The sequence below is a fragment of the Aythya fuligula genome, chromosome 26, assembly GCF_009819795.1.
Source record: "Aythya fuligula isolate bAytFul2 chromosome 26, bAytFul2.pri, whole genome shotgun sequence".
In the NCBI taxonomy this organism is placed as follows: Eukaryota; Metazoa; Chordata; class Aves; order Anseriformes; family Anatidae; genus Aythya; species Aythya fuligula.
In genome coordinates this window covers 3,323,740-3,349,462 of record NC_045584.1, presented here as the reverse complement: position 1 = coordinate 3,349,462, position 25,723 = coordinate 3,323,740, and the positions used below count along the sequence as shown (strand labels likewise).

Here is a 25,723-nt window from a genome sequence, read left to right as displayed (position 1 = left end):
TGGGTGCCCCCGGGTGCGTTCACAGCCCAGGCTGCACAGCACTACCTATGCCCAAAATGAGTCAAACAACATTGTAACTAACATTTTTTTTTATTAAGAGGGCATTTTTTAATCCAAAACAAAAGATCAAGTGCAGTATCCACTCTTCTGTTCTTCCCAGCATCTCTCTCCAGCCTAGGCAGCACGCCGAGCGTCTCCTGAAGTATCCCCTAAAATATGTGCCAAAAGGGGACATTCCCACCGGTTTTTTCTTCAGCTCTCAGAAGAGATAGCTAATTTCATAACAAACATACCAACTCAGGGTTGTTCACTACCTTTTCTGCAATAGCAGAGCTGATTGGAGACTTCTACACTTCCCTGAATCAATTACCTTTCAACAGAACTGAATGAGGTGTTGGAAAAGGTGTTTATTTTATGCTAACCTTTTGTGACTGAAAAAACAGAAGAAACTAAAATTCATTAGCTTGAAGTGTACAGAAAACATTTTATCTTGGAAGGTATTGGCTGGAGGTTGAAGGGAAGGAAGTGTTGAAGGTGTGTATGGGGAGGGGGATGCTTCACAGTAGCTCTGAAGTATCTAGTTCAAGCTGGTTTTCCATGTCGAGGAATTCTGGCTACTCTGATTGTGGCAGCACAATTCAGGAATACCATGAAACAGAGGGAACCTTTCACCTGAAGAAAAGTCTAATAAGCTTTACTTTAACATTAATTGCATGACTACACTTCAAATGGCTTTTTACTCCTTTTTTCTAATTCTTTAGCATAAAGTTTCATCTCTCCTGCAACAAGAATTCTGACCCAAAGAATCACTTTCACTTTGCTTAATTAAAGTTATTACTTGTATAAAAAGGTGAAATATCCCACCTCCTGCCTTTTTGCCTTTTTACCCACACCAGATGCTTCCCACTCACTTACTGGTCCTTGCCCCCACCTGGGACTGACACACCTGGCCCACACTGGAAAAAAGCATGTGTGTTGTGTTTTTTTTTAATCCCTTTTTAGTTCAGGCCTTCAGCATGGCACTGACAACTGAAGGTGCAGGATATTTTATTTTTTTGAATCAGCATTGCCACTGGAGAAAGATCAAGCTATCAGCCCCAGTACTTTTGCTTACCTACCAGGTCTGAACACAGGAAACTGATAGGCTAAAGACATTTGAGTACTAGCATGAATGTTCAGGTGCATTGTTTTAAAGTCTAATTCATACTGTCATGAACTGACAACCCAAAGATACACTTTCTTGACACTTCACAAGAGAATAAAAATTGTAGTTTACTTGGTTTACAGATATTTTTGCAAGCATAGGGATGTGCTGCCAGTAATAGATGCAATGACTGAAATCTTTAACTTGCATTTATTATCAAAGTCATACTGTTTACATCTGTAATGTCAACAAGATGCCACAACTACAAAAAAAAAGATTGTGCACATTGCAGTTCCAATGCAAAAACAGTAAAATGGAAATCCATTTGTTAAAAAAGTAATTAAAATTACTCCAGAAAGCAATTGAACTGTTTTAACACCTTTACATCCAGTCAAATTAAAATGGTTAACAAGAAAAAATACAAATTCAAAAATCTGGTATCAGTGTTAAAAAAAGCATCTACTTAAGCATTTCTATCAATTCGCACATCAATCTCCCTCCCACGAAGCTGTATCCCATTCATCATACGGCAGGCTCTCTCAGCTACTTCTGGGGACTCAAATCTAACAACACCACAGCCCTTAGACTTCCCATTTTCCATCTTGATATCAGCATACAGCACATGACCTTCAAAAGAAAAAGAAAGGTTCTTGTTTAATCTAGGAGGTACCACATGACTGTATTGATTTAGAGTTCTCTCCCTTAAGCCACAGAAAGCGTACCTTTAGAAACTACCAGTGGTTTGAAACTTAAAGCTCTAGGACAATTTTACCAGTGACCACTGCCATGAGAAGTCCCCTAGAAGCTGCAGAGCCTACCTCAACCATTAGTAGCTTACCTAAGCCTCTGAAAAGAAAGGTATGCTCACAAAGACTCTTAAAAAGAGGATGATGGTTCTCAAAGCAGCAGAAAGCCCTAATGAATTATGCTAACGGGTCCTCTAGAAAGTTAGCTTATTCCACAGCGTGATATTGGAAATTGGTCGCTGTAGCAAGCAAGAAATCCATGTGGGACTAGCTTTTCTAAAGGTCAGATGTCTCATGAGCTGGACCTAAATACATCTAACAATATGCAGCTGATTCAGGAATTCTTTTAGCTCCTTAATTTCTTCGTTTTTCTTTTATTATTGCTATTACTAATTTAAGGTTCTTTTAAGGACAGCTTCCCCAAACAGACGTGTTCACTTCAAAATAAAGCATCTTGCCAGTGCTTTTCAGTAGTTCTCAGCTTTTTGTTGTAGGAAATGAATCTCATCATTCATCCTGGACTTCTCTCTTTCTCTTCCTGTCTCTACCTGTAACTACAGAGAGGCTATCCACATAATAAATCCAGCCCTAGACAGCTGGGAAGGGGTGTTGAGAAGTGTTGACTGGGTTATCAACTAGACAGTCAAAACATTTTTATCTTCTCAATCCTGTAGGACTCTTGTTGGCATTGCAGGATGGCAAACATCCCCAAGCCACTTGTCAACATGAATATCTGATGTTTTCCCAAGTCTGAGTGAAGTTTTAGTAAGGTACTAGTGTCAGGGACATAGAAGTAATTCTTAGCTCTACAAGAGATATCCAGTTCTCAGGAAAGATTTCCAGTGATATAACAACTTACCACATTCATTAAATTTATCTTTCAGCATTTTCCATGTAAAATCAAAAGGCAGCTGTGAAAAAGAAGAACAATTACTGAGGAACTGTTAAACGACTTGTCAGTACTTCCGTCTCTTCAAAACATGTTCTCCATCCTGGGAAGCCATAGTTCAGCACCGTCTTTTTCATACGCAGAAAGCTTTTCTCCTGTTAAGAAAATGGCTTCAACTCACAAAGGCCTGCCCAACCCCACAGATGGCAGCATGCAATATTAAAAATTGTAACTAAAGTCAAAAGAACACAAAAGAAATCAACATAAAGCACTAGGATGAAGGCTACTCACATTTCTCACAAATATCTGACAGGCTTTTCGGGCCACCCCAGGTGCAGGTCCTCCAGTTCCTCCAAGGGAGCCTGCAAAATTGCCTGCAAAGTTTCCACGTTCCATATCCATTGGTCTTTCAAAATTGCTTCCCATTGCAAGTCCCATGCGATCTATGCCTGCTCCCATGCCCTGTCCCATAGCAGGACCCATCCTTTCCATATTAGTGGCTCCAATGCGCTCTAAGCTCATTCTCTCCATGCTAGCAGCACCCATACGATCTATTCCTATTCTTTCCATGGGATTGGCACCTATGCGATCCAAGCCACCTGGCATCCTCTCTATCACCTGACCCATCCCAGTTCCCATTCCAGCAGGGACCATACGCTCCATACCTATACCCATCCTATCCATGCCAGAACCCATTCGTTCTACACCTGATCCCATTCTTTCCATAGTGGTACCAACACGCTCAATGGCAGCGCCCATCCTCTCAATGCCAAAGCCTATTCCAGAGCCCATTCTTTCTATGCCAGAACCCATTCTCTCAATAGCTGGTCCCATCCTCTCAATGTTAGGAGCCATGTGATCTATGCCCAGAGGGGCCATTCGGTCAATTCCAGAACCAATCCGTTCCACGTTGGAACTCATGCGATCCAGAACAAGACCCATCCTGTCTATTTCTGACCCTACTCTCTCCATCCCATGCCCCATCCCAGAGGGTATTCTTTCCATTCCCGAGCCCATACGATCAATGCCAGGTGCCATCCTCTCAATCCCAGGAATGCTGGCATTTCCACCACCTGGAACAAAACACACAATTTATAAATAGTCAAAACACATACTAAAACCAAACACGTGCTTGCATTGCATACAGTACTGAAATCCTTTAGATCATCATTATTCAAAAAAAAAAAAAAAATGACCAATGTGTGTGCTACTGCAGAATATGAAGCAGTTATTTCAGATGGGAAAAAGAGTATTGTTGTTGATTACGTAGATCACCACGACTACAACACATTTTAAGGGACTGGTAACCTCATTAGTCCATATGCAAGAGTTTACCCTTTCCTAACAAGTTTGAGTTCCATATGCACAATAAAAGTTTCAAAGAAGAAAAACTGATGTGTAAACAAGGAGAGAAGTTTGAATGCATATGAAAACCCAGCTGTTCAGGTGGCGAAAGTAGCATTTTAAATACAATTTTAGCTGCTAGCTGTCCTGTACAATGCCCTGGGGACTGTGCAGCAAGAATAATAATTTAACTGAAATTACTGTTTGATCAAAATTTGATCAAAGTGTTAGAGGAGCTATGTGTAAAATATGGCCTGTTTTGTTACAAACGTGCACTTTTTTTTTTATGTACAGTTCAGGTATTTCCAGTAGGCAGTGTAAGTACTTAGCTTTATGTACTGACCTATTCCTCTTTCCAAGGTGTCTCCAAAACTACGAGACATTCCCATCTCATTTCTTCCAAATTCTCTCTCAAATCCTCCACCCATGGCACGATCCATCTCTGTAAAGATTAAGTCTGATATGTTCTTCGGGGTATCAACATTTTACTAGAGGCATAGTTTTTAAAGATTAACAGCAAGGCTAACTTTTATTATGTCCTCCTGATCATTTTATTATGTCTTTTTGAGACCAAAACACAACCCCCAGAAAAATAAGAACAAAAATCCAGGACTCATCTCAACACAGACAAGACACTTTGCTTTGGAGTAGTTTTTTTTGTCTTTCTGGTGAATACAGACAGCACAGTTTATCTTTCCAAAGCAGTCCTTGAAGGCAACTCCTATGAACTTGTTTTTTTTTGTAGCTTAGAGGCCATAAGGGCCTTGCAGACACTGTGTGAGATGTAAGCCTTTAAGTTTTTTCCAAAAAAAGCTGGAAAGAGGAATATGACCAGTCTCCAGTGCTACAGTTTCAGAGACCAAGGACTGCTGTTGAACACGGAAGCTTAATATTATAACAAAAAAAAAAAAAAAAAAACTAATGCCTACCACTCATTCTGCCCATGTTCATTCCAGCTGGAAAGCGCCCGATGTTTTCCATGCCAAACGGACCTTCCATTCCTAAAAGAAAGGAATTTCCAGGGATGCTTTAGCATTTCAACTTAACGCTACAGTTCACCAAAATAAGTTTTCCTCAGATTTTTTCCATAGGCACCAAGACAACTCTATCACAGACTCATTAACTGTGGTCAGAATTTGGTCACAGCTTATCTCCTAAATCAAGGCCACGTTTTAGAAGTCTCATGACCAAACCACTGGTCACATTTTCTGAGGTTTCAACGCTTCCCCGTACATCTATAGCAGTTTCACTAATACTCAAAAACATAAGTCATCACTAAATTGGTGACAATTCCAAGGAAAACAAATGGCTGCTAGGCACATACAGCTAAGTTTACATGACTTAAAAAAAAAAAAAAAAAAAACAGGCTATATACATTTAAAAAAACACAGCTTACCTCCCATTTTATTCATTCCAAAGCCCATGCCTTCCATTCCCATTCCTCAAAATAAAAGAGAAAGCTTTATGTAGCAGATGTAATTCTACAAACCATCAGCCATTAGATTGGCTGTAGAAAGAAATCATACAAGCACATCCACTCTGAACTGGAAAGCTTACATGTGCTAGCTCGAGTAGATTGCAACATTCCTTCTCAAGAAATAAAAGCAGGAAGTGGAAAAAACCATAGGCATTTACAAACTGAAAGCTGAGTGTGTGCTACTTTTTAGGTGGCTCTTTAAAACTTTTTGCTATTTAAATATATCCTAAACATAGATTTGCAAGCCCACTAACAAGTGTTAAGAGTGACAGATGGTTTTAGAAGTTTTATGTATATTTGCAGTGTCTGCTGCTCATGCTCAAGAGTCAGAAAATGAGAGCTGTGCCCTTACCATGGTAAAAAACAAAAATGGAGCAGTCGGTTAGGTTCAAGTTTCTGTTATCAAGCTCATGACTTAGCTCAAGAAGAACTCATTTGGCTTTAACACTCCTAATACACTTCAACTTTTTGTGTAGGCAAACAAAGCTATCTACCCTTCTATACAGCTTAAAGCTCTCATGAAACAAAGCGTAGGAGTAATCTTCTTACCTCCAGGTCCCATGTTGCCCATTCCCATGCCTTTGTTTAAATGATTTGCATCAATAGGTTGACCTCCAGGTCCTAATCCCATGCCAATACCACCAAGACCATCTGAAGAAAATATTCAGATATCAAAAAAGCCTTGTTTCCATAATTTGACAAAACAGCAAGTTTTATTCTTAATTAATTGACTTCTATTCTCCAAAAAAGCTTGCTGTGTTCCCACTTTGGGGTATGTACTTAATGCATGAAAGTGTAAATCTAGAGTAGATGTGTCTTGAAGTAGACTGGAAATTAATCCCAAATATTTTCTTCATCATCTATGTTTTATCTTACTGCTGAGAAAAGTTGATTTTTTTTTGGTTGGTTTTAAGCTGACTCCTGAAAAATAACTGGCTAGAACACTGCTTATTTTGTGCAACTCAATCTAAGGAGAAAAGAGTGGGCAATTTAGTATAAAGAACTTCTAACCTTTTCACAATGTTACCTTTGATTGATAAAAGATTTATTTTCATGTTTGCCAAGGTTCCCTTGCAGCTAAGAATTTAAATAACTGCAAGGTTCCACCTATTACTGACAGCCACCTATAGAATTCAGAGCACACAGCCAGCCTCTTTCCTAGGCAAACGAAAAATATATATCATTCTCAGACACGATTTTGATTCTTCCTGTACCCAAGTGAATAAAGGATTCCCCAGTCAAATAAAAAAACACAAAAACACAACTCATTTTTCTCAGAGTGGATCAGGAAGAAAAAGTTCTCTGCTTGCACTTGAATCAAACAGCTTAATTGCATTTTTTCCTTATGAGAATAGGACTTCCTTGTTTACATTTCAACATAACGATCTCAGGAAGCATTGAATTATGTTTTACAACACCACAAGATACCGATACCATTCCTCCCTCCCATCCCCCCAACTTAAAGGCCAAGAAATACATTTCCATCATTATTTGTTCCATTTCATACAGTAATAATTAAACAGAAAAGCAGTGTTTTTCTCTTGACGAGGTATACCATTACAGGAAGCCATGGCAGAAGTAAAAAAAACCTGTGGATGCTACGGCTGCTGAACAAGGTTCTGGTAGATACACAGAAAATTGATTAATTAAAGGATGGGTTGATAATTATTCAAGGTTACAGCATACACAGGTTTTCTTTCCATGACTAAGTAAACATTCTTAAAAATCCTGGCTGAATTAACAGAATTACATACATTTTAGAACAGTTTCAGCTGTAAGACAGTAGGGCTTTTCCTTACCATTAATTCTCCTTTCCGACCCAGTCTACTCCTGCTCAACACTTTCATTATCTTATCCCAGAGTGGTCAAGGGAACAAGGGACCTCTGGAGGTAATCTGGCACAAATCCCCCACATCAAGCAGGGTCACCTAGAGCCCATTACCCCGGACCACATACAGACAACTTCTGAATATCTTGAAGGATGGAGACTCTACAACCTCTCTGGGTGACTTGTTGCTCCAGTACTCAGTGACCCACACAGTATAAAAAAAAAAAAAAAGCTTCCTTATGTTTAGATGGAGCCTTCTATTTCAGTTTGTGTTCACTGCCTCTGGTCCTTGCACTGGGCAACACTGAAAAGAGCCTGGCTCTGTCATCCCTGCACCCTCCCTTCTTGTATTTATTCCCCTAAGAAACCTGAAGACCTGGAAGATGCTCAAGAATTCAACCCAGCCCTTTAGACGGAAGGAAAACCATTAGACACCCAGAATACCAGTACGTAAAAGGGTGCACACTTTTCTTTATAAACTGATGAAATTTCCATTAAAACCTGTTATTAACAATAGTCCTACAAGGCATCAGGACCTCTGACTTACAATCAAGAGACTTGGAAGCTTTGAGAACATGAACGGGATACTGTTTCTAAGACAAACTTTTAGCTATGAGCTGAAGGAAGTATCCAAAAAGAAACAGGACTGAAACTTATTTATTATTAATCTCTTAGATATTAAGGCCATTTGAACCCCAGTTTTCAGCAGGCTGAACCAAAGTTTTACTCGGGCTGGATTTGAGCAGATGGGGAGTAACAGAAGTTGCCTAAACATCTTAACAACAGCTCATACTTTTTAATTGTGTTCTATTTATTCATCTGTTCCTCCTACATATGGCAGGTTACAGAGGCAGTACCTCTTGAGCACAAGTTTCCTATGGACTATTAACAACTCAGCTTTGCTTGTCAGCAGACGAACCCAGTAATAGGTATAATCCAGGAATATACAGGAAATCTCTCTAAATGCAAACCTGAGAGCCAAATGCTTTTGAATTGAGTCTCATTTTGCAAATATTCAAGTTGCTGCAAAGAAAAGTTAAAAACATAGCATATTCAGTCATACAGCAGAGACTTACGAGGAAGTTGTTGTGGTCGCTCTGGAGGAAAGAAATCTCCTTTTGGAAAGGCTCGTTCATCCTAAAAATAATTTGATACATTAAGTTTGTACACAACTCTGGCCTGCTTTCTCACTAGAAAGATTTCCTACCTTTTTTTAAAAGGTAAATCGAGAAAACTAAAGTAATTCTTACTATATTTATGATTGTCTTTTAGAAAAATAATTAGAAATAACCTTCTACAACTGCATGAGTTGACAGCATCAGGTATTAGGCCAAGTCCTTTAAACAGAACTCGTGTCCCCCAGTATTTCAACCCATGAGTTAAAAGTGAGATGTAAAGTACAGGGCTGTACTTCTGTCATGATGTGCTATTTACCTTTGTTTGCCCTGGGAAGGTCGCACCAACCTTGAAGCCACACATCATCCAAAAAAAAGTCTGGAGCACATTATCAGTTCAAAAACTAGTAAGAATCTGAACGTACTTACCATTTTTACATGCATTGGTCTGTCAAACAGCAGCTGCCCATTAAACATCGCTTTCATTTCATTAAGGATCATCTTTCAAGCACTGGAACCACAAAAAGTCTTAAAACTCCAAGTACTATCTGATGAAAACCCTATCAGAAAACCACAAGACTCCAGGTAGCTTCTTATACTGTCATTCACAGGTTATCAGATACCCTTTCGCTTTCTCCAAAACTGAAAAGCTTCCAAACCAAATCACTGAATATTCAAAGACTGGGTTTTGTTTTTAAAATTAAAACATGAGTTACAAAAATAGTCTTCTGATTCATATTAAAGACATTAAAACACCACTTAAAATGTCTTGAAACCAGCCTAGGCGTTTAAACATTTCTCTCCCTTCCACACCATAGACCCAACTTGAGAGATGAAGCACGTAGTAGTATCCACACTGCAATTCTGCCTTTGTGTGGGTAGACTGCTACGCAGCAAATCACAGCTTGCAGTGTAATATGGCTGACAGGGAAACACACCAGATCAAGCCTGCTTACACTGCAGATGGACGCATTTCACTCCTCCTTTACCTCCATTACAGGAATTTAGGACAAGCCTTTTCTTAGAAATTGTATTTTAATTCAATACTAACTCTGACAGAAAAATTACTACTATTTGGGTTAGAAATTCACATCTATTTGTTAATTATTTTTGTTTGCTCAAAATCATTATTTGAAGTTTTTTTTTCTTCTTTTCGTTTTCCCTACATTTTCCATACACTTCAGTGGCTTCACTTAACACAATAAGGCAATATCCTCTGTTGTAATACTACTACTATTATTTTCATCCTGCTTTTCTTAACAGTTATTTGTGAACTCATGGAAGTTAGCGCAGGATGGAGTGCCAAACCTGTCTACTATTTACCAGTAATACATTTCAAGGATACATATAGCCTGAACAGCCTCTATAGCTTGTTCAAAAGTGACAGTTCCGATCCCACGACTCTTGCCATCTTTATCTTCTAAGATGTCTGCCCGAACCACAACACCAGCCATGCTGAATACTTCTTTCAGTTTCTTCCACCCAACCTTGTAATCCAGCTGGAAGATAAGTGATATTAGAAGTATTAGAAAGCTTTCCATCCAAAGAGTATCTTCAGCATTCATCAGTTTCGTTTCCTGGTATCTACAATCCTGAGTAGTCATCTTCACAGAGATGGGATAAAATTTAAATAATAGAACGCTAGAGAATGCTAAATGCGTTGTTTTTAGCTCTGTTCAAAAATGCAAATTATCAATTACTATAATATATAGGATACAACTTCATCTTACAACTTCACTAGCAAAGAGAATCACAGAACAATTTAGGCTGGAAAGGAACTTCTGAAAGTCATTATTCTAACTTATTGCTGAGAGCAGGTATAATTAGTTCAGGTTGTTCAGGGCTATGCCCAGCTCAGCTCCAAACACCTAAGTGCGTACAGACTTTTGGCAGTCACTCCTTTATTTCATCTGTCTCAAAGTAAAAAGAAATAGTTCTAGTATTTAAATGGTGTTGCCCATCTTCCAACTGATGTCCACGGCAACGAGTCTGGACCCGTCTTCTCTGTATGATCTGAATCACGGTTATGAAGACAACCACCAGTTATCCCTTTCACCTTCTTCCTTTAAAGCTGAACAAACTTCCACAATTTCATATTCTCTAGATTCTTATATAGCTTGTTATCTCACCACTGAACTTGCTTAAATACGTTCCCACTGCCCCTCCTTCAAACAAGATACATTTCTCCACATCAAGATCAGTTTTAGGATTTGAAAATTAGTCCTATTCTTGCTGTATGTGCATACTGAAATGTTTGTTTTTATGCTATATCCACAACAGGGCATACCTTTCAAGGGGAAGTTCTCATTTTTTGTTCATACATTAGAGTGCAAACTTACTTCCCACTCGGCAGTGTTCCAACTGAAGAGAACAAGACTAGTCACAGAATACTTCATTTTACTGGAATAGAGCTGGAAGCCTACAGCTTTTCCTCTAATTCATTAGATTCTACTCAGTTTAGACCCTGTTCAGAGACCACACAACGCTTACATTTGCAACAAAGACAGTGCTTCCAAGTCTCCCTGCCTGTAAGGCATGGATGATCTCATTGGGTATGTTGGGATTGTTGAGTATACTAGGTGGGATATTGAGCATTCCAGGGCCACCTGGACCTGGACCAATACCCATTCCACTAGCTGCCATGACTTTCTGCATTGCTCTCCTGGCATGCTCGCCATCAGGATCCTAAAAAAAACACAAACATACTAAGTTAATCTGTACCAGCAAAGCCAAAAGTCAAAAGGGGATATTCATTTATACAAGGTCCCTACAGACCTCCAGCCAACTACTTTTTTTTAATTTAATTTTTTTTTTTTTTTAAGTTTTCAGATCAATGCACCAGCACAACTCAAGTTCGCAAGTTACTCCTATCCATGCATTTCCCCCGATTCTGCAGGTGTGTATCTATTATTTAATACCAGCAATAAACCCCACAGCTGCATTTTTTCTAAAGACAACGGTACTGGGGAAGCCTTGGAAGACAAACACTGATTAACTTTTGGCATCCTCAAAACAGTACAACAACTCATTTCTCTTGCAGTTAGACTTCCTTACAAGACAAGATACAGCGTGTAAAAAGTTCACAAAGAGGGGTTTGGTCTGCTCTTTTTCCCCTCACACTAGGTTTCCAAATTGAAAAAAAATTTGGAATGTATCACTGTACAGTTGAGCGTGTTATAGTGATTGAAAATAGAAAAGCCATAAGAACAGAAATAAATCTTCGAAGTATTTCAGAAACCACCTTATTCTATGGAATTGTTTGTAAAGTACATTCATTATGGTGCAGAATTAGATGAGAAGTGAGACAAGAACAAAATACTTATGCAGGTTTCTTTATCAAATCATAAAGAAGTACGCCTGCAGTTCAAGCCAAACACTTGCTTTATCCATGTGCTGCATTACTGTCAGTAGCACCTATTCTTCTAAGTCAAGTTCAGTCTTGACAAATGAGTTCAAACTCAAGTTCGGCAATAGGTTCTGGTAATAAAACAAGCTGTGTGTCTTTTTAAATTCTATTTGAAGAGTTCTACTTTGGCAAATATTCTTATCTGCAAATTAGTCAGCCATAAAGCTTGACTAAGAGGTATCCCCTTCACCTTAAATCCAAGATACTAAAAGAACAGATGTTAGTCTTACTTCTTTCACTTTTAATGGTCTTCCACCAAGACTATGCTTGTTCAAAACCTCTGCAGCCTTTTTCATGCTTTCTTCCATCTTGAATTCAACAACACTGTGAAGATACAAGACATCTAAGAACACTGCTCGTATCTTATTTCCTTATTTCTTGCTATAAATTCATAAGTGAACTTACGCGCATCCCTGGTGATTTGATTTCAGAGGCGAGTAACAAGCAGAGGAGGGAAGAAAAAAATAAAGTAAGTAAAAGCACAAAACACTTTTTAAAAAATAAAAAGTCAAATCACATTAGTTAACCCTAGGGGCAAAAATAAATGTAATCTTACCCAATAAAGCCTTCATTACTCGAATTCCATAAGATATAATTTCTTATGCCATAACAGGATTAAACTGTAGTTTCTGAAGTTGTAACAAGCAGAACTAAGTCCAGGATCTCCAAGAAAAATACCACACACTCCGTATCAACTGTTCTTCTCTGTCATACAGACAAATCCTTGCCATATTCTCTCACCCTAAATCCATATCCTTCAGTACAGTTAAGTGAGCTCCTACTGTGTATTTTTTTCCTGCAAGATACTTTCACTGGACTAATTGACTTAAGTACCTATAAAGGCAATATACGTTTAACTTGGAAATTAACTTCTGTTTACTGGCACAGGAAGTATAGTTTCCAGAACCTGCTTTTGCACACTGGCCTTACAAATTCAGCAAACCACTACAGTAACATTTTCCAAAACACAAGTTAACCTTCCGTACCACTGTACGTACTGCTAGTGTCCATGGGTACTTCAAACAGCCAACGCCACCTGAACACAGTGGAAGACCACCCTAACACTGCTCTTACAAGTCCCCAGCCCCCCGCCTCCCCAGCCCCAAAGAAGCTTTTAAGCAATCCTGTTATAGCCGCTAAGCATACACACTCTCTACCTTCCTGACTTCCTTTCGCTCCACGCCACCATACAGTTACATTTGTCATGTAGAAAATCCACAGAAGAAATTCTCTCAAACACTTACCCTTGACTTTCCTTCAGCGTCCATTAAGAGCTCCACGTATGTTACCTCACCAACTACAAATCAGATTCCAGACGACACATATACCAAGGGAGAAAAGCCAAGAAAACAATGGGAATTTAGAACAATCAACAACCGTGTATGGAGCCTCTGCCTTATAAGAAAGCCCAGAAACACTCCATATTCTCTAAACCACAAAACTGGACAATTACAGGTATGCAGTAACATTGTAAGACTTGAACATGTTCTTGATTTTCCTCCACTTCAAAAGCCAGCTATTTCCACAGTACCAATTTCCTCGACCTTTAGTGCTCACTCGTTACTTGAGGCAATCCAAATCCAGGGGGAAGTCTGCAAGAACAAGTTTCCCTCACTTCACATAGTACACCATCTTGTCTCCACAGTCCAGAACTCAAACAGTTGCTTGCTTTTCTCCGGATTTTTCCTCTGGTACACATCCCAAAAGGGGATCAGACCGGCCCAACAGACCACGAGATCACTCACATGTCTGCTTTTTATTTCAGCAGTTTAGTCTTTAAGTCACAGCAAAATTTAAATCCTTTATTAGGTTCCATATTTTTTAGGTTAGTGTTAAACTGTCATATTCGCCCTCAAGACAAGAGCCTACAGCAAAAGGCAAAGTGCATTAGGAAACTATATTTGCACCTTTCCTCACAAGACTAGGATTGCTTTTTCCTTAACTGACCACGTAACCATATCACGTACCTCTGGAATACAACTTCTAAAATGGCTGCTGCCTTTGAAGGGACTGGCATACAGAATTTATTCAGAATAACTGAGGAAAATTTTTTAATACTTTTTTTCTGGTTTTATAAGTTCTGGTTTTTAAATTTAAGACAGGCTCCAAGTTACACTATCTGAAAGATGAAAAGAAAGCAGTCTTTGTGGGAAAGAAACAACCAAACCGAAGCACTGCCAGCATACCCTAAGCAAGGAACTAGAAGCTCACATTTGATGGTCTACCTCTGCAAGGGCCAGAGAGGAGTGCTCAGCCTCTCCTCCCACAGGCCCGGTCATTTATCAGACACCTAGTGTCATCCCCCAAAGTGAACATCCCACATTTCTTCTAGAAGCTGGAAGAAAAGGAATGCTTGATGAAATGACATTCTCTTTCCATTCCTGATATTGGAAATAATTAAACAATATCAGCATTCCAGCCAGAGAGTAGTTAGCTTGGCAGAATAAGCAGTGAGATGTTTCCATGAGGATACAAAGCATTCAAGACTTGTAGAGGCTAATAAATCCCTTTGAGAGGGCCAGGTGAGATTAGAGTGTTCAATTACCACCTACAACCTGAGCACTATGAGATCATGTATCCATGGGATTGCAGTGAAAACAGGCATCCTAGCATCATCCTTGGTGGTACATGGGGCCCATGCGGCCAGCCCAAATGTTCAGTGGTACCAGGTCATTCTGAAGCCATCCATCTCAACAGCAGCAGCCAGAGTCCAGCCAGACTTTTATCAAGAACAACAAATTCTCAGATTCCCTACGATACAAAAACCATTCCATTTCAGAGACCCCAGAGATTACAGGTTATAAATCCTGTAACTCATTTCTCCCAGTAACATTATTTAGGCTTTGGACTGAGGGCTCTCCTCTCCCAACCACTAATCAAAGCCAGCTACATCTCTTAAAATGCACACAAACACTTCCCCAAAAAAAGTTTGCAATATACTAAATACAATTTAACATATGCAAATTTGACCTCTGAACAAGATTTCCTCAAGTCTACTACACAGGCAATAGTGTAGCACTTTGAAGAGTTTGTCAGTTTTGCTCAATACTTCGCATTCAAGCCTTAGAGACACCTGTATTAAAAACAAAACGTATCTTGAAAGGGATGTTTTCCTTTGAAAGGGAATCTGAATTTCCTGTATAGCCAAAACACACAGACACAATAAGGAGGGGGGGAATGACATGTAGAATAGAAGATCAGTATCCAAGACACGTCCAGATTAAAGAACAACTACAATAAAAGTGCACTTTTCCCCTGAAAAACGTAAGAAGATTCTACACGACAATTCCTCCAGGAAACGATTGTTTGAGACTGACAAAGGATTTTATTTTTTTATTTATTTTAAGAAAAAAAGGAACCTACACTGGGTCCCATTTTATTTGGTTTCTTTTCAGATCCCAAACCACAATGTCCAAACCTTTGGAGAAAAAAGAAACAGTGATCCAGGCAGATTTTCCTTCTGCTAGCAAATAGTTAGCTTGCATCAGGAAAGACACCCTATATATCCACAAGTGAAGAAATTTCATTCAAGCACAGGAGAAGCTTACTGAACTTTCAAAAAAATAAAACAAAAAAATAAGTTTTTCTGCTCCAGATGGACCTCAACAGGCTTGAGAGGTTGACCTGTACAAACCTCAAAGTCCAGCGAGGCCAAGTGCAAGGTGCTGCAGCTGGGTCAGGGCAATCCCAAACACAAACAAGCTGGGCAACGAATGGATTGAGAGCAGCCTTCCTGAGAAGCATTTGGGGCTGCTAATTAATAAAAAAATAACCATGAGCCAGCAGTGTGCTCTTGCAGCCCAGAAAGCCAACTGTATCCTCGGCTGCATCGAAAAAAGCATGACCTGAAGGTCAAGGGAGGCAATCTTCTCCCTCTGCTCTCATGAGGCACCACCTGGAGCACAAGAAGGACAGGGACACGTTACAAGTCCAGAGGAGGGCCACCAAGATGATCAAGGGGCTGGAGCACCTCTTCTTCGAAGATAGGCTGAGGGAGTTGGGGTTGTTCAGCCTGGAGAAGAGAAGGGAGACCTTATAGTGGCCCTCCCAGTACCTAAAGGGGGCTGCAGGAAAGATGGGGAGTGTTAAAGGGCCAGGCTGGATGGGGCTCTGGGCAACCTGATTTAGCAGAAGTTGGAACTAGATGATGTTCAAGGTCCCTTCCAACCATTCTCTGATTCTATAGTTACCAGATCAGCCTCCAAGGGCAGATAAAATTTGCAGAAACTTAATGTAAAAGTGATTAAGGAATATGTTCCCCATTGGTGTCTTTAAGACTGAAGGTAGAGCAGACTTCCTTGAACCTCACATTTGAGGAAGCTCAGAAACCTTTTGTTTCCTAAAAGGGAAGACTGAAGCAGAAATCAATACAGTAACTACAAATACAAATTCAAAGAACGTTTATCATTACTTAAGTACTATTCCACACAGTCACGTTTCCTCAAATTTTGTATCTACCTCCCAAAGAAGTTTATCTGCATGGAAAACTTACGTGTTCAAGCAAGGTTAGCCTGTCAGCATTCAAATTCTCTCCTGTACTGTTCAGAGAGCTCATACAAGCATACAGTGACTCAAGGCCCTACAGAGGTATCTGTAAAGTACCTAGGGTAACAAACTCAACTGTAGACGTAAACTTTGAAGATCATGAAGTTGGTTCTCTCTGAAAGGTCCAAAGACAGAAGTCTCAGCAACAGGAGAAGCAAAAAAAGTGAAGAAATGGTAAATACTCTACAAAACGGCAGATTCTTTGTCTCACAGGGTCAAAAGTAAGGAGAAAGTAGCCACTCAAGACATCACCAAGACTACCTGGATTTCCACCATTTTTTAGAAATAACTACAAAGCAAATGATTCGTGAAGGAAGACATCCATACCATTGGAAGTCTAACGCCTTCACCATCAGACAATTTGGAATTGGCCAGTTACTCCTTCATGTACAGTGTTTAAATCTCATGACCAGCAACCACGGAAAAGTTCCAGGGTGGGCAGGGAACAGAACAGACTGTAACTAAAGGTTTTTACACTGTCTGTGCAAAAGGGGAGAAGAAAAACAATCTTCCTGAAGAAGCAGCACAGTATTTCTCCTGTAGTCCCACTCTTGGATGAAAGAGACCAGAAAAAAAAGCATGGGTAATTTTGGTTCTTAAAGAGCCCTGGAAGAAAAGGAGAGGTGCAAAGCTCCCTGAATCCACTGAAGGACCACCTGGAAAAGATGGTTAGAACAATGAAAGCAACACAGAAGATACACTCAGATCCCACCACTGTGTTTCAAACTCTATTGGTATTAAAGCTTTCAGTGTAGATAGTCCAATTAAAGTTTAAGATATTTGCTTAAGATGTTGTTAGCATTCAAGTGATACTGAAAACTCCTCCGTCTGTCTTACTAGGAAGCTGACTGTACCACATCTTGCACAAAGCTGCTGCAAGGTGGCAGTCAGTCAGCTCAGGAACACCACGTACAATTTCTGCTCTTACGAAAAATTATGTAGATTTTCCAAGATGGTAAAATTTCCATTAAATTTAATAGCAACAGCAGAAATGCAAGATTTACTTAAGAAAACACAAGCAACATTTACACTTGGAAGTCCTATTATAAGATACTGACCTCCACTGATGGCTTCTCAAGATATTTCAGTGAAGCTCTGTACTCAAACCCCAGACTTCAATATTTGTGCTCACAACCTAACTCTGGGCAATTAGGTACACAAGTTAATGACTTCACGGTCCTAAATGGCAAAAATTATGCAAAAGCAAGTTAAAAGCTTGCAGTCACTGCGGCTCTTAGCTACTTGTTCTTTTTATTATTTTTTTTTTTTTTAAGAACACTCTATGCCCTGCTGTAAAGTCCCACTACACATTTGTATCATCAAACCTTGCTATCTGCAGTCACCATACATGTAAATACATGAAAAAGATACTTCGGTATTCTCACATCCACCTGAAGACTACTGTCAAGGTTTGACATTTGAAAGCAGTCAGGTCTTTCATCATTTTTGAAAAGAAATCTTAAAACTACAAATGACTAAAATGCCAAATAGCTAGTTAATATTAACTTTTGATTGCAGAAAGCTTTCTGCTTTAATCGAAAAGTGAATCAAGCTGAAACATCTTCAGCTAACAAAGCTACAACTGAGATGCTGAAGTGCTGCTAAAATAAGATAGGTGCAGTATACCCCTCCCCTTGTTGAGGGTAGCAGGACGCCACATCCAACATACCTCTTGCCACAATGAAAAACTTGGCACCAAGTGTCAGTGAAGTCATTACAGTTCACATTAAGATAACTCTGCAGGAATTCTTTTGCAGATAACTTAGTCTAGTTGCATTTCACTACAGCTTTGAACTGCAAAGAACAGACTGAAGAGTAAAAAAAATATATATATTTTTCTGCTCTTTGTAGAAAGTCCTGTGAGTACCCTAATATAAGCTCATGGAACAGGAACCCAGTAGATCACCTCCCATAGATAAGGAACACTCCTTGTTTCCCAGCAGAAGAAAGGTAATTACAGACCTCCTTCAGCCTCATTCAAGCCAACTACCTGCTGACTACTTATCTGTAAGGTTTTGAATATGGACTTTATCCATGAAACAGACTGCAACTAGCATCCAGCTGTGAAATGCAGAGAGAACAGCATGATCCTCATCTAAGGTATTTTGACATTCAGTGAAATCCTGTTTCATTTCACAGAGAAACAGGCAAGGGTTATTAGTAGTGGATTACAGTTTTAAGTTTCATTTTTTAACTGTCTTGCACAAAGCTGGTTGTGGTGCCTAATGATGAAGAATGAGAATGGCAGGAAAAGTACTAGGGAGAAGGACGTTGAAAGACTGAGGAAGATCCAATTTTAAGTAATTTTATTGTTAGGAAAAGGAACCATTCTGTACCAAGGTACTGTCCTGGTTAGAACTCACTAGCACACCTACTGGAAGTAAGGGCAGGAGGAAAGTCAGATAAATTAGCACTTCTACATTGTCAAAGTCATCCTTTTCAGTTTGCTCACCAAGAAGTTCAGCATGAAAGCACGCTGCAACAGAATCTTCTTGAGCACTGAAACAGGTGGCCTTCCAGGAAGAGCTGTGTTCAGGTACCAGAGCAACAGCTGTCAGAACCGAGCTGACAGAAGTGCTCGACAGCACCTGCGTTCAAGTCCAGTAACAAGAGGGCATGAGTTACATCTTTAAGGGGTCACAAAGACACTAACAATTACTCAAGATGGAGAAAGACAGAAGGCACCACATTTAGTTTGGTGGTTGCTTTTCTTCATAGCAAGGTTAAGCTGGGAACAGCTTTTTTTCCTTGTCTCTGTTCACACATTCAGATTCTGATATGAAGAGGTAAGCACGCCTGTCAGATACCATGTGTATGCTTTAAGTATGAGGTTAAAACCATGCTAATACAAGTAGTCCCTAGGGTGTCCTGAAATCTTTATTTGTGATGTGACAACGGCCACCATGACTGCAACTGCTCCTAGCTGCAACAAAGCAGATCCTACAGCTAACATTTCTCCTTGTGTTGTGTGCCACCTTGCTACTCTTGTCAGGGAAAAGGTTTAAGATACAAAGTTCTCTATTTCCTAAAAGAATCCATAAATACCTCAAACTCTTTTTTTAATTACATAGTATCACATTATGTATACCAGCTGCCACAAAGTATTTACATTTTGCTTCCCAAAACAGAGCCATTTTGGGGAGGACAGGTTAAGGCCAATATTTAGCACTCAATCACGTTACGTTTACCGTTAGACTCCACTTCCACGCAGAAGAACCAACTGCTGCCTCGTTCTTCTCCTGAAGCCACTTACCAGGTAGCAATGCTGATTACCTCAGTTTAGTAGAACCTTGTGTTTGTCAGCCAATACAAGGGAGTTTCAAACAAGAACATTTTTTAATTTCGTTAATAACTGTGTTATACTGCATACCTGTAATTGAGTTTCACCAACAAGTACACTGAAATGACTAAACCAAGGCATTACTCTTGAGAGATGTCACCTTTAGATTTCAGATGTACGCATCTGAACAAACCAAGTTGCAGAAATATGAGACCTCAAAGCTAATGTCTCCTAACCCATACTTACTGACACAAAAGAGCCGACGGAGGTGAACTCCTCCTACGTTCGGTAACCTGCTATGCCATTGCTGCTAACAGCTTCCGTCTTTATGACTGCCAAGCAATGCGATAGTCATGAATCACCTACGGTTACCCTTTGCGTACAGATCCATTTCACATGCTCTCAAAGCCTTGAACGTTTGGCCTGTGATTCTTGCACTTACAAACCAAGAATTCTCACGTTTAGGTTTTTCCACAGCCACATTCCTGGTTCTTGGAACTACTATGCCTTATATCAGAAAGCACCGATTCAGCAAGTTCAAGCACAGCACAAGAGCACCAATTTGGTAGAAGTCTGGGACTAATTAGAATGAATCACAACTACACAGCAAATCTAAACTGTTATGTTTTAACAAGCAGTCCCAAAAACCAAGAACAATGCGTATTCTCAATACGTAGACAAGCCCTGCAGACAGACTGAAGAGGTTTCAACGTTCCCCTAGGATTATCTGCTGGAATGAGCAGCTGAACAGCAAGGCAGGAAACAATCTCACATCGGACTTTTCCATCCACGTGAACTGGAGAGAAACCACAAGACACTTGGAACGGAATTCAACACAGTACTTAAAATAAGACATCTACACATACAGATACTCCTATTAACCAATGTATCTCGGGTAGCTAAGTGCTAACACAGCTTAGGACAGGGGACCATGCATAATTAGGGCCTGTTAAAGCAGTCTTAAGACTGCAGTTCTTCAGATTACAAGAAACCATCGTTGCATCTCAAGCATCAACGTTTCACAGCCTCTAATTATGGAAGTTTGCCAGGGCTTATAGTCCTGAAGTTCACTACGCAGACTAAGCAGCTCCATTTTGCCTCCACAGACAGACGTTGTAAAACCATTTTGGAAATTTTTTTTTTTCCCCGATTCATTAGGCCACGACTTGTGAAGTCGCTAACCACCGATCCTTACCGAGTTCAAACACAAGTGAACATCGATCACTGTTATGCAAGACATGTCTGATGGTATGTATTTTAGCAGTGACCCACAAGAGCAATGCTCATACTACTTAGGCCTAACAGGTTTTGAGACATTTTAATGATGGAGAAGCCAAGTATTTTCTTGCCACTCCACTGCACTTCCAAAGTGACTTGAAAACTTGTAGGCTGGGCATCAACTTAAAGAAATAATGCCAAGTGAGCCAAGAAGATGCATTTAGACTTGTCACCACCTGAGATTAATCAGCTCAATTTCTTCAGCAAGCTAAGAAGGTTCCCATTCGCAGGTGTAAGTTAAATACAGGTAGGGATGGAGGAAGACATCATGAACTTGGTTTCCAAAGCCCTACCCACGTTGATTGCACTAAAACACAAACCTGATTTTTCTTCTTTGCAGGTCACCCTTAAATACATTTTTACTGCTATCCAATTGCAGGATGTATCTTTATGTAAGCACAAATCACTACGAAGTTTAGAAAAACAGCTACATACACATACGCCAGATCGACATTGTATGGCTACCTTTATAACCCAAAAGACATGAAAATACTTGAGAAAGTTTTGCTCATGTCAAGACTAAAATCTGGTAAAAGCCTCATTTTTCTTTTTCTTTTTTCTTTTTTTTTTTTTTTTTTTTTTAATTTTTCCACCCATAAGACAAATGCTCTTTTTAATCTCTGATGAAGCACTATTAAACATACGCCAACATGCCTATGAAGGAACTATCCGTCTGGAAGGCTGCCAGAGCACGGTATTGTGCAACACCAAAAAAGGCTTCGAGACCTTCTGCAAAACTCGTGTCACTAAGTCCACCCAGAACTTCAACTGTTAAGCTTACCAAGTCTGTTACGAGTAAGATGACAGACATCACTTGGTCAGCCCTGGTTGTACATTACCTTTCTCTTTGACCAGGTCTTTCAGAGACTGCCACTTGACATCAAATGGAATATTTGTAATAAAAGCTCGGTATCTTCTAGCAGGGTTAGCATACGGCTCAAAGCGGTTTCCTCCTCTCTTGACGCTCTTCTCTTTCCTTTTCTCACTTTGAGTTGGTCGTTCATTTTCACTGCAAACAGATAATTGGACACGTTAACCACTCTGGCAGTTGATTAGTGTTGTATCACCTCCTGGAACATAACTTCTTGCGTTCCCAGAAGAAATCAAAACTCACAAACTTTCATCTGTTCATTTATTTGCAAAACAGTAATAAGAAGACAAGTTGGTGCTCATGGTATTAGTGCTACACGCACCACTGCAACAAAGAGTTCCTAACAGCAGACAACTCAGATCATTAAGGCCCACTATTTTCTCCCACGTTTATTTATGCAATGTAACCAAAGCTTTTGACTGCAGAGGCTAAATCTCTTCAAAGCCAAGCAGGCCTAACTTCATCTCCTTGTGATGCTCCAGACACACACCCTATTTTCTCCTTAACATACTACACTTTGACATCTTTACGACCAATAATTCTTTGACCTATCACATTTGTATTTTTGCACTACAAGAATTTCAGCGAAGTGACCCCGTATCTAAGCACTCATGTCCGTGACACTCTTTTAAACCATCTACCTCCCCCTCAGTTAATACCTTTTGGGACAACACAAATTCAAAGTCTGTGCCTTTCAAACACACTGAATATTTTTTTTGTTTGTTTGTTTTTACTATTTCAGAACACAAACTCCAGCAGATCACAATTAACGAATGCAACGTGAAGACTGTTTTTCAACTAACCTACACCACTATTAGTTAACAAGACAAATGCCACTAAATAGCAGTATTCAAATAAACTGCATATAAATATACAAACTGTATCTAAAAAAATAAACTGAATATAAATATACAAATAAAAATTTAAAAAAAAGATAAATCACTGAGCAGATACAACAGCCTGGAGGGAAAAAAAAAGTATGCAGATGCCTATCGAGTGTGATATTTTAGTGGGTTCCTCGTTTTTACTACAAGGCAACCCATGCTTTTCCAGCCACAAACACATTAAAAGCAAACAAAAATATTGTACTTTACAGACACAGCCAGAACTGCTAACAGTATTTGACCTTAGTTATGGCCATCGCGTACCACTTAGACAACAGAAGACACAAGTCTTGCACATAACTAGTATGTTGGAAGAAAGGTCTCTAATGAAAAAATGTTCTTTACTCATTTACTGTGTTTAATCAAAAAAAGGAAATTTTAGGCTTTCCCTCCTTTGTGCTTAAAAAAAAAAAATCTTGAGTAATCAAGTAATTAAAAATCCAAAAGCAGATTTAAAACTGGACAATCCTTTTAACACTCGAGCTTCTGTTTTGCTGAAGAAATAACACAAAGTTCAGCAATTGTGTGAAACGCTACACCTAATGAACAGTTTTCTATGGCTATTCCTCAAACCAGAACTGTTCAAGCTATCCACAGGTAGAACTGCTGTGTAATTTGCTTCAAAGTCACGGGGTACGATGCAGAGATCTTTGCAACTCTACGTTTAAAGCTCCCGGAGCAGATTATCACACGTCAAGCTCTCATATACCTGTAAAGAATTCAGGCAAGCCACCGTACCTGCTATTAGAGACAAACACTAGTCTAGAAATTTTTCCTTATCACATTTGGTGTAACAAAATCCAGCCTGGTCTAAAGAAATATCAAGGAAACTACTTTGGCTGCAACATTTCTCTTTCGCAGGACGTCAGACAACAACTGTCCGTGGGCATCCTCCGGCACTAAAAGGAGGACAAGCAGGCACGTGGCCACAGAAATCGCTGTGGTTGCCAAGTACAAGAACAACTGAGCATTTAAAGGCAGTTCTGGACAGCAGGAAGAGGTGAGTTCCCCACATCCTCTCCATAAATACACCATGCCTGCAGGCATTGCTAAGTTAAAAAAAAAAAAAAAAAAAAAGGGGAGACGAAATTCCCGCAGTAAACGGGAGTGAAATAAATTAAGTTTAGGGAATTAAAAAACAGGAGTGAAATTCCCATCCCAGTAAGGAACAATGGTGAATAACAGTGACCCATTTACAACAAGGCTAATGCAAGAAATACAAAAAAATAACACCCCCATGGCAAAGTGTACAGAAAAAAATGTATTCAATAAGTTACTTTCATTAGATATTTTATCTAACTTAATTTTCCTTGGGTTCCAAGCTGAAATAATTCAAGGCTACAGAAAGCCTCATCTCAGAAAAATTCCTTTAACCGTATTACCTAGGCACTGCTACTGTGAAACTTCAGCAAGCTTTGAGCTGTAACCAGAACCCAAAGGCAAGACGGGAATATTCTCCAAATATCAAACACCCAACACGAGGAAGGAAGATGATCTGAAGACCCTTCGCTAGCCTCGACTAATATATTTCTGGCTGCAGTTTTTTTCTTCTCTCTCAACTCTTAGTCGGACTGCAGATTTGCAGCACGGTGTAACAGCCGTCAGCAACCAGGAACCTGCCTGATGCCCACCTACGCAGCACAACTCGGAACACCAGGTAAACAAATCCGACCAGAAGTCTAACAGATTACTCCCAGAACACAAAGTTAAAAATGCTGATTCTTAACTACGTAAGATTTCAGGCCTGGGGACAAAAGTTAACTGGAAAAAATGCAGTCTTTACTTGGAATTTCAAAAAAAAAAAAAAAAAAAAAAAAGAGAACTTCTGCTAACTATAAAACTTCTCAAAATTAGGTTAGTGTTCACATGTGAAAGCAACACGCAGTTCAAACTTTTTCTGCTTACAAACTTCATATTTACAGATCAATAACCATAGTCCTTGGAAATTATTACTATTAATATTTCTGTAATATTGCACTTATATCCAACAAATGACCCTTACTTAGGCTCTGGCATCACTTTCAAGTTATCTCCTGGTCTTAAGGCACTGAACTCTGATGTCTCCCTAACCAACTTACTTCTCTGGTAAGACACCGGGGATAAGACAGCGACACGTTTTGCTCCAGATATCACAGCAACGTGAACAACGACGACGGCGTACCACAACTTACCAACCACTGACACAACAGTTAGAAAAAAAAAAAAACACCTCAGAGCTCCAAAACCCCTCCCGCCGGGAGTCCTTACACCTTTAGGGAAAGATTTACATTTACTGAGGAAACGTTTCTACTGGGCCTCAACAGAACCCACAAAAACCTCGATGCCGCGGACCGCGATCCCGACTCCTTCCGCGTCCAGGCCTCGGAGGCTGCCAGGCGGCCTGCGAGCCTCAGGGCCACAGAGGGAGCCCGGAGCGTGGCCGGGTCCCTTGGGACACGAAGGAAAATCAACAACGGCCACGGGGACAGGGACAAGGACGGGGACAAGGGCGAAGGCGAGGCCTAGGCCCCATCAGGCCCCGCCGCGCGCGCGCGCGCGAGGCCCCACAGCCCCCCCCACCCCCCCTCCCCCCCGTTACCTCTTCACGGGCGCGTCCCCAGCACCCCCCGCCCCGTTGGGCGGTGGCGGGGCGGCCGCCGCTGCCGTCTGCGCCGCCGACGAAGCCGCCGCCGCCGCCGCGCCCACGGGCGGCTCCTCCATTTTGTTGGCGGCCCCCTCGCCGCCCGCTGCCGCCGCCGCCGCTACCGCCGCCGCCATTTTGCCAGCGCCGAGCCTTTGTGTGGCCAGAGCCCGCCCTGCCGCCCGCGCGCGGGGCATGCCGGGAGGACCGCCGAGGGGGAGGGGGGGGGGAGCCGCTCCCGGCCCCGCGCCGTCCGCCCGCGCCTGCGCGCGGCGCCGCTGCCCGCGAGGGCCCTG

General features: G+C 40.5%; 1 protein-coding gene across 6 annotated transcripts; it reads right to left on the bottom strand.

Moving 5' to 3' along the window:
• Window positions 1–1,253: 1,253 nt before the first annotated feature.
• On the bottom strand, window positions 1,254–25,601 carry HNRNPM (heterogeneous nuclear ribonucleoprotein M). 6 transcript variants are annotated; one of them, XM_032203730.1, is made up of 16 exons: window positions 25,386–25,600; window positions 21,892–22,061; window positions 13,194–13,246; window positions 12,355–12,362; window positions 12,180–12,273; window positions 11,034–11,228; window positions 9,889–10,042; window positions 8,973–9,022; window positions 8,505–8,565; window positions 6,150–6,251; window positions 5,520–5,564; window positions 5,053–5,124; window positions 4,467–4,565; window positions 3,071–3,852; window positions 2,750–2,801; window positions 1,254–1,771 (listed from the first exon to the last, which is right to left on the bottom strand). In XM_032203730.1, exons 1-16 carry the CDS (start codon window positions 25,562–25,564, stop codon window positions 1,608–1,610), a joined length of 2,280 nt encoding a protein of 759 aa, XP_032059621.1. In that variant the 5' UTR covers window positions 25,565–25,600; the 3' UTR covers window positions 1,254–1,607. The 6 variants fall into 6 exon arrangements, 5 of the variants coding, with proteins under 5 accessions (XP_032059621.1, XP_032059624.1, XP_032059625.1 ...); XM_032203733.1 differs by lacking the exon at window positions 25,386–25,600 and adding an exon at window positions 25,055–25,076; XM_032203734.1 differs by lacking the exon at window positions 25,386–25,600 and adding an exon at window positions 24,886–24,907.
• Window positions 25,602–25,723: the final 122 nt, after the last annotated feature.

What these genes read in the sequence shown, in the direction of transcription:
- HNRNPM (XM_032203730.1), bottom strand. Translation starts at nt 25,564, where the DNA reads ATGGCGGCGGCGGTAGCGGCGGCGGCGGCAGCGGGCGGCGAGGGGGCC. An exon ending in GCACTGTCTTTGTTGCAAAT is followed by an intron (nt 10,043 to 11,033) that starts GTAAGCGTTGTG and finishes CTTATCTTCCAG; the next exon opens with CTGGATTACAAGGTTGGGTG. An exon ending in AGATAAATTTAATGAATGTG is followed by an intron (nt 1,772 to 2,749) that starts GTAAGTTGTTAT and finishes TTTCTTTTGAAG; the next exon opens with GTCATGTGCTGTATGCTGAT.